The following is a 9,112-nucleotide window of genomic DNA, read 5'->3' on the forward strand; positions in this document are numbered from 1 at the left end:
GAAAAAAATCTAGTTGTAAAGATAAATTAAGTTATTCTGTCTTGTGGGATGCTAATGATTGATCACATATAGAAATAACCTGTTACCTGTCCATTGATACTCACGTTTTTCATATAACAGAGGTACTAGTTGCTTTTTTTTTTCCTTACCAAGTAACTAATCACATGTCTAATAGCCGATAAGGTTATGGGTTGCCGACGGGAAAAGATTCTTCTGTGGCTGTTGCTTCTCTGACTAAGAGACTCAACTCACTATTCTAATAATAGCAAGTGAGGACTATACTTAGGGAATGGGAAGCTAGCTTCTAATGTCCATTTTGATTGCTTTTGGCAAAATCAAACACACAGGGACAAAATTCTTCAAGTGCAGATCTCCTATTCCACTATTTATCATTACTTCAATCGACCTTATAATGGCCATTCAAGCCCTGCCCAGTCATTCGTTATCTCACGGTCCTCTCTTTGAAGGGCAGAAATGGAACAGGGGCAAGAAAAACTTATAGACCACATAAAAGCCGACTAATAAAGCATGCCATTAGGTAGGCAGGAGTTATCAAAGTTTAACTAGCGATATTGATTCGGTACAATACTCATTAAATAATTGAAGTTCCCACTGACTTGTCGGGCAGTTCCAACAGTTGGAATCGCACCCGCGCACACGCTTGTGCATAGAGTTAAGGGATGTCGCATGTGTCAATTGGGATGAAAATACCGTCCAAGTGATCTGGCTTATGGCCGCACCATTCCAAGTCCTTCCACCAACTCCTCTCCCCCCTGATTTTCTTCAAATGCTCACTAGAAACTTCATCAATCGACATAGATTTCAGACTCGAGCAATCATAAAAACTCAACCTTTCTAACCTCGGTGCGATCCGTAGCCCATAGGATATACTGGAAAGTGTAGGTACGTAATGGAGAGACAACTTTTTCAAAATTGGGAGGAAATAAGGCATCTCTGGGACTTTGCCAGTAGAAGTTTGGCAGCTAATTAGACTTACGATGGCTGGGCGAGTCCTCAAGCGTGACCTCTTCCAAGTTGTTGAGATTATCAAGCATCTCGCTTGAGAAAATAACTGTCAACTCGGGGCATTTACACAATGTCAACAACTTGAGAGAAGATAAACATCCCTTTTGCATTGAGCCTTTCCAAATGTTTCTCAAGTTTCTCATGTAATACACATACAGAAACTCTAGCGATTCAAGACAGATGCTTTTGCAGTGAGATTCAGCTAAAGCCTCTTGATGAAGGGTATCAGATGCATCCACAAGCACTTCAATTTCATTACACTCCCCTAGAACACACCACTTGAGTTGGTCCATGTTATCTATCCCTAGTTCAGATAGCTTCTTGAGATTAGCATGCCTTTCTAAGAAAAAAGCATCTGATTGTTGCAGGATGTCCTTAATATCCATGATGACACCATCACCATTTGTGTACCTCAAGAATCGGTTGCACTGTTCTAGCTCAAATTCAATATCTGATGGTAGCCGATTCATGATGCGGCTAGCATGATTACCAACACAAAGTCTGAATTGAGCTAAAGATGGATGCTCCATCGATTTCCTAAGCTGATTAAATTGCCTCAAAAGTTCCAATGTAGGAAAGGAAAACTTGAAAGCGCTTAACCTTTTCAAGTTGCAAACTTCAGATAAAACACCTTCAGCGCATGTATCCCACCATTCAGCATCGGTATCCATATCGAGATTAAGTTCTTCCAAGTGTAATAGAGAAGATATTACCCCATGAGGAATCACTGTTTTAGAGTCATTTGAAGGTTCGGTTCTAGAAATTGAGATCCCCAAACAAGTTAGATTAATTAAACATTCAATTTCCTTGGGAAGATTCTTAATCTTTGTCCCCTCAAGATCAAATACCTCTAGCTGCTTGAGCCTTCCAATTGCTGGCGATATCCTTCTCAAAAGGACACAATCATTCAAGAAGAGTCTTTTGAGGCTAACAAGTTGAGATATAGACTCTGGCAAGCATCGAATGCGGGTTCTAGACAGATTCAAAACTTCTAGAGCAGGCATCTGATTGAAAAATGAAGAAGAAAGCTTTCACAGCTTGTAATTTCTTTGCGGATATAACGACGAAAGTGAAGGGCACCTTGGTTCCTTTGGTAGCTCAGAAATTCCAGTATGCATCAAACATATCTCTTTTGCACTCTCCCATTCCTCAACCTCTGGTGGCTCTGTCAAATCCAAGCCACCCCGCATCAGAAACACGCGATTTTCCTCAGGCTGAAATATTAAGTCCACTAATATATCCTGATCCTGGTCTTGAAACTTCACAAATTGCCTATTCTCATCAACTTCGAGTAGGCTAGCATTGACAAGATTTTTAAGGACTTTTTGGCCTTCATCATGGGCGTCTAAGATACCATCCCCGACCCATAGGTCTATGGCAAACTCGATGCAATCTCATCGTAATTGTTACAAAGAGCAAGATTTTTCAAGCATCTTCTAGTTTTATCATCTTCTAGTTGGTCAATGCAGAATCTTAACACATTAACCATAAGAGCTTCTAAACCTGCTTCATGACTTGTAGGTCGAACATTCAGTCTTTCAAGCGCACGTTTCCAGATTAAAATGTCATCAACATTTTGCAGTGCCCTCGCCACTAGAATAACAGCATGTGAATATGGCCTGCACATCCTAACTATTTCTCTAGCTAGGGCCTTTTAGGATAATAAACAACTTCACCCACATTTTGACGAAATAATTCGCACAGCAACAGATCATCCAAGCCTATTTTCTTATCCACTTCGATTTCATCACACAATCGTCCTGATCCAGTCACAAAGACTATTTTGCTACCAACTGGTAGTGTTGCTTCCGAATTCTCAATGTCTCTAGCTTCATGTGTTGGTTAACGCCAACAAGAATGAGCAAAAACTTGAGGCCTTCCAATGCATTCACCTCCGAATGTGGCATATCAACTGCATTGGCTTCAGTTAAATCAGAAGATATTTGTCCAGCAATCTCCTTTGCACCTTTTCCATGTCACAGTTTAGAGGAACAGCAACACAGATGACTCTATCAAATAGATTTCTCAAAATTGCAGATTCCTTCAAAGCTCCAATGACAATAGCTTTTCCAACTTCGTTTCTGCCATATATTCCAATTTTTTCAACGTTAGATTTTTTTTGGACTTAATGAGATGGTCGACTATAGTCATATTTAACTGCACCCCATCCTTCTGATGATCTCCCTTCTTGTTTTCCACCACTGCCTAACATATCAATTAAGGCATCGGCATCATCCAAAGTAGCTTGTGAAGAACTTTCCTTTTTCATCTTTGGTATGTGTATAATATCATTATATTCTAGACTAGCTTCTATCCTCGCCTTTTTATCCCCAACTTCATATTCCGGTCCTGAGCAATATGAATCAACTTCAGATTCTTGTTCTGAGGAATATGAATGAACTTTGTCAGAAGCAGTGTCTTCGTTTACTTTCAAGGAAAAGGGTTCAACCTCTGGCTCTGCAGTGTCCTGCATTTGCAAAAGTTTCTCTCTTATGATATTCTGGACTTGCGACAATCTTCATCTCCTCATCAGTGTCTTCGGACTCTGATTCTGAGCATTGTGAACCAACTTCCGATTCTGAGTAATGTGAACCAATTTCTGATTCTGAGTAACGTGAACCAACTTCTGACTCTGAGTGTGATGAATATGAATGAGCTTTTCCCAAAACAGCATGAGGATTGGCATCCTTATTCATTATCCAGGGAAATAGTTCAGTCTCTGCATCTTGACTGCTTTGCATTGGCACAAAATCACTTTCTGCCCTTTGCTTCTGCATGGCTACTGGTTTTTCCACTGCACTCGACACTATTGCATTTTCTTCTTTTTTCAGATCACTCAATAGTGATCCTTCGTTCGTGACATAGCCTGCCCTTGTATGACGCAAGTCAATCCCCAATAATGGCTTGAGATCTGTATAGAACCAAATTCACGAGGCAAAGGCACAATCATTATCATAATCTGCCCTGTGATATATAAAACTTTTTTTTCCGCAATTTATCAAACACATTTCATGATAATACGTCTACACTTATCCAAGTGGATAGCTTGAAAACAGAAAGCCAAAGTCAATTCCTTTCTTCACCATAAACAAAATCACTTGGTAACCCCATTTATCCACTTTGGATTGGTTCAAAGAGAGAGACCATTTTAGCTCAAAATAAATCCCGATACACAAGATGTGCTCCCTTAGAAATAGCAGCACTTCTAGACTTTATGCTATCAACAATAGCAAACAATAGCAATTTGATGCATGTATAAATGTAATATTATTGACAGAAGCATCGAGATAGCAATCTCACAAGCACAGAAAAACTCTCATCTCTTTAGTCACCTTCAGCTTAGAAATTTGCTATTGTCTAAATAAATAGAACTAGAAAACTCATTTTTTAGGGCAAAGCAAGGTTGAAATTGTATGGGCTAAGGTTATATCAGTGTCATGTTGCAAATCTTCTCCCCAAATCATTTAACATATAATGATTCTTTGAGGAATGGAAGCTACCTTTCTGATCGTCAGCAGTATGAGAATAGAGGCCCAAACCCAAACTAATGGATGTATCAACTGAACTAGCGACGGGCTCATCAGAGATCGATTTTTCCTGAAACAGCAGGCAATTACAGCAATGTTAGTACATTCAATATGTAAACAACATTGATGGTGTTGAAATAATATCTCGGGTCCATGCGGACCATGCCCAACGTCAGATTGATCTGCTTGGAGGCCTTACCCGTCGTTCGGTGGGCCAGAAGGTGGACTCCTCACCCGTAGCCCACCTGGCCGGGCACCTGAGACGTCCTCAGTGGGTTTTCTTTCTTTTTTAGGCATAGCCCAGTGGGATTAATTCCACAACTTCACTATGTATTTGAGTTGTATTTTTATCTAATGAGAAGATTAAACCACTAGAAACACCTCAATAAAATTTCTTGTCATTTTTCTGTTATTCAAAATCAATAGATAAGATCCATACAACAACTCTATGAAAAAGCTGGAGACGAAAAGTAATGAGTTTTAGCAAGTGTTCCATGACAATCTTTTAACATCTATGTGAAAGATAAATACGAAAGTAGGATATAATAGAGTTTTGTGATTTAACCTCCTCGACATAAACCTTCGTAATTATATTTAGTTAAGTTTGCATGTCCAATAATCATAACTTGTAACCTATTGGAGGCAAACATAGGCTAGAAACTAATAATGACGTAAGAGGGAGAAAGAAAGGTATGTTGACCTCAACAAGTCGTTGCATCTCATTGTCATCCGACTTTCTTCCGTGATAAGCTACCTTCAACTCTGGTAATCGTCTCTGGTGTCCCTGGGACAAAGAACATCACCAATCTTGTTAACCTCCAAATATTTGCAGTTAGCCAAAAAAAAAAATTGAGACTCATTGCTTAAACATGTACGAGGATATGAGAACACAAGAACAAAAGAGAAATCAAGTTATTTGCCATGAATTGAGAAAGTACAATGCAAATGATTTCTTGAGAGAGATGATTTATTTCTTTACCGTCTCTTAATAATAATTATATATTTAGGAAAAATTATCAAAATAATTCTAAACCTATTACACTTATGCAAATTTAGTGATAAATTTTTAATTGTATCAATTGAGTCCTAAACTTTTTCATAATTTGTCAATTTACTCAATCCGACCAATTTTGACTAGAAATTGCTTATGTGGACACTAGCCATTTTACATGGCATGGTTCATGCTTAAGTGGATAATTTTTTTAATAAAATTGAAAATATGAATCATTCTTCTTTCCATTTCCATTTTTCTTCTTTTCTTTCATTTCTTTTTCTTTTTCTTCCGCCGATAGGCCCGACCAGCTATAGGAGAGGGCTGACAAGAGCTGGCCTTTGCTTGAGGCTTGAGCTTGTCAAGATTGAGCGAGGCAAACCTTGTTGGTATTTAGTAGCTCAAGCCTCACCCAATCCCAGCAAGTGCATGCCTCGCTTGAGGCGAGGCTCCACCTTGCTAGATTCGGCAAGGTCAAGCCTCGCTCAAGGCCAATGAGGCTCCACCTCACTCGTGGCCAGTCGTCAACCGTCGCTAAGGCCTAGCATTGGCGGAGGGAAGGGAAAAAAAAAGAAAAAGAAAGGAAAAATGAAAATAAAAATATATCTAAAAATTAGAAAATTTTTAAAAAATTGTAAAAATTGTCTACTTTAGCCTCGCTTGATCCTAGCAATCGCAAGCCTTGCTTAAGGCCAACAAGGCTCCTCCTCGCCTATGGCCGATTGCTAGCCATTGCCAAGGCCTTGCAATTGGTGGAGGAAGAAAGAAAGAAAATTTAAAAATTAAATTTTTTTCACAAATTGTAAAAATTGTCCACATCAACGTGTTTGTGCCACATAAGATGGTCAACATCTACATTAGCAATTTTTGGCCAAAGTTAGATGGAAGGATTAAATTGTCAAAATGTTTAGAGTTAAATTGGCACAATTGAAATGTTTATGATTAAATTGGCATAAATGTAATAAATTTAAGACTTTTTTGATAATTTTCTCTCAAAGGAAATGTTCTCGTGAGCAAACTCCATGCCACAAAGGGGATTTTCTGAATTCGAACGTACTGTTGCTTGAGAGTTGTTCCCTGAAGTTGCGGCCGAGACATACACAGGGAGTTCCCCGATTTGGAGAGGGGCATAATCGATGGAGGCATTGGAATCAGTTTGATTTTCAGGCAGCGTAGAAGAAGGGACGACAGTGGCAGGGTGGTCAATGCACGTGTGCCTTCCACGGTACGTGATCACGCAGACAGTGGGGTCGTTGTCGGATCTTTGCACTTGCTTGGTAGCCATACAACCTCGGACATTCCTATAAATGCACCTATAGTAGCCCCTGAATATGAAGTTTGGGAAATTATCAATGAAAGCTAGACATAGAGGCCAAAGGAAACATATAAAACTTGGGTGCAGTCATAGCGGAGCTACTTCGAAAGTGCTCAATTATATGTCAAACTATAGTAGGTTAAGGAAGAGGAATGTGATAGCAACGTAAATAGCTGCCAAATTAAACTAGCCATTAATAACTGAAATCGTTTTCAGATGATTGTAACATGAGAAAAAGATGGCTGACCATGAAACAATCCATCAATCATAGGATTATGACTGACACGATGAAAATCATTATGCTGCTAAATGATGACGTCTTTCATCGAGTCTTCTTGAGACTAGCTAACTTAAGAAATCTGTCTACTCCTATCACTTGACCCGCGGACAAGTATCGAGTTCCTTCCTTTAACGTTTTCAAGGATGTGGCTTATCTCAAGTCCACCAACGTAACATGCTGGGGTTGAATTTGGACTAGGAGTGGGAAAGGCTAGATCATTGAAGTTTGGGTCTACTTTGGACAAAGAAATAATGTTCTAGTGAATCTTTAGGTTGATGGAGCTTCAACTGTTGGGAATAACGGATCTCCGAAAACCGGATTCGACACTAAATCGAACCCCTAAATCAATGCGGAAGACGAAGCCCGGGAAAACACGTATCACCGATCGTAAAGCACACCACGGAGTCGAGCGTACCTTGTTAGCCACAGATTAGACACCGACGCCGATAGAGGAAGAGAAACTGGCCCTGTTCGATCCAATGACGCCTTGAAGGAGAGAAAACGGTGGCCTTGTTCTTCTTGTTTTTCTTTTGTTGGAGAGAGAGCGAGGGAGAGACCGTACGTTCTTAATTCCAAGAGGTGTCTTCTCTCTCTCTCTCTCCTCCCTTTTATACCTTCCCCCTCCACGGGCCCTATTCCCGTGGGCCGGGCCTTTTTGGCCCAGTATGGGCGGACGGGCCAACTTAGGCCCATCACTAATTAAAACCATCATCTCCCACTCGCACATGGTGGGTTGAACATGATTCTCTTTACCTCTCTTCAACATTCATACCGGTGAATGATCCGTGCGACCAGCATACTTTGAGAGCTCGTTGCTATACATCTGTTAGGAATATATAGCAGCTCATAATGGACGTCACACTCCGAGTAGATTTAGTATGCAGTACCCTAGATCGATCGATCACATTTATATCTCTCTTGATCTCTTTTAAACAATGATATATATATATATATATATATATATATATATATATATATATATATTGTATTCACAATTATGATTATCCCAAAGACAGTCATAATTGGTTAACCGGTGAATACAAAACTATAATGTGATTCTCCAAAATCGATCTTCCTCTTTCCTTCAAACTCTCAATTTCAGTTCAGCTTGCTTTTCTAGAAATGTCCCATTAGATCGAATCAACTCATGACCATTGGCAACACCCTAAGATAGCAAACACTAAATAGAAATCTTGAGAATAAGTAAGAGTCATGAGGGGACAAAAAATTGAGGAACTCTTTTCCTCAAGAGTCTCACACGTCATAAAAAGTTGAGATCAAATTTTTTGCTACTCTTATTGGTCGTCTTATGCATACGTAGTATGAAATACGTATTACGGTATTAACTCATTTCCCATGGAGCGTATGTCTATACTTTCAATACCGTACAGATGATAGTTCAGACATACCCAATGTCTAACTTGAGTTCACGTATCTACTCGATCATAAAATTCATCAGAACTCACATCTGGCATCATAGACAGATAAAGTAAAATATGTGGGTGATTTTACTTTCGGACATAGTTAGTATTATGTCCCCATCTTAACATTTAGTTAAGGCGACAAACGTATTTTAAGCTTGAGCTCTCGATTATCACCTAGATAATAAGCTTAAAAATAGTCTCATCTCTATCTATCACACAGTAAATAGAGGCGATTACCCGTGTGAGTGGGTTAATCTTATATCTGTCCGACATACTTTCTCAACTTAAAATAATGCACTGAGCATTAAGATGCATAAAGATCAAACAAAGATTCATAGTCATTAATGATGAAAACACAAATTCATCAAATGTGAACACTTAGGGAAATTACAATATTCAGTACATTAGCCTCTACGCAATCCTAGAGATTTCATATGGCCACAAAACACATCTCTAGGTATTGGCTTTGTCATAGGATCTGCTACCATTCTATGCGTAGTATGTACTCTAAGTTCACATCTTTTTGTGCAATCATATCATTGACGAAAG

At 39.2% G+C, this 9,112-nt stretch overlaps 1 protein-coding gene across 1 annotated transcript; it reads right to left on the reverse strand.

Moving 5' to 3' along the window:
- Positions 1–2,985: 2,985 nt before the first annotated feature.
- Positions 2,986–6,860, reverse strand: LOC104454825. Its single transcript, XM_018876945.2, has 4 exons — positions 6,602–6,860; positions 5,254–5,337; positions 4,527–4,623; positions 2,986–3,937 (listed from the first exon to the last, which is right to left on the reverse strand). The coding sequence occupies exons 1-4, from the start codon at positions 6,827–6,829 to the stop codon at positions 3,471–3,473; spliced, it is 876 nt and encodes a 291-aa protein (XP_018732490.2). The 5' UTR covers positions 6,830–6,860; the 3' UTR covers positions 2,986–3,470.
- Positions 6,861–9,112: the final 2,252 nt, after the last annotated feature.

The sequence above is a fragment of the Eucalyptus grandis genome, chromosome 7 (genome assembly GCF_016545825.1).
Source record: "Eucalyptus grandis isolate ANBG69807.140 chromosome 7, ASM1654582v1, whole genome shotgun sequence".
NCBI classification, from domain to species: Eukaryota; Viridiplantae; Streptophyta; class Magnoliopsida; order Myrtales; family Myrtaceae; genus Eucalyptus; species Eucalyptus grandis.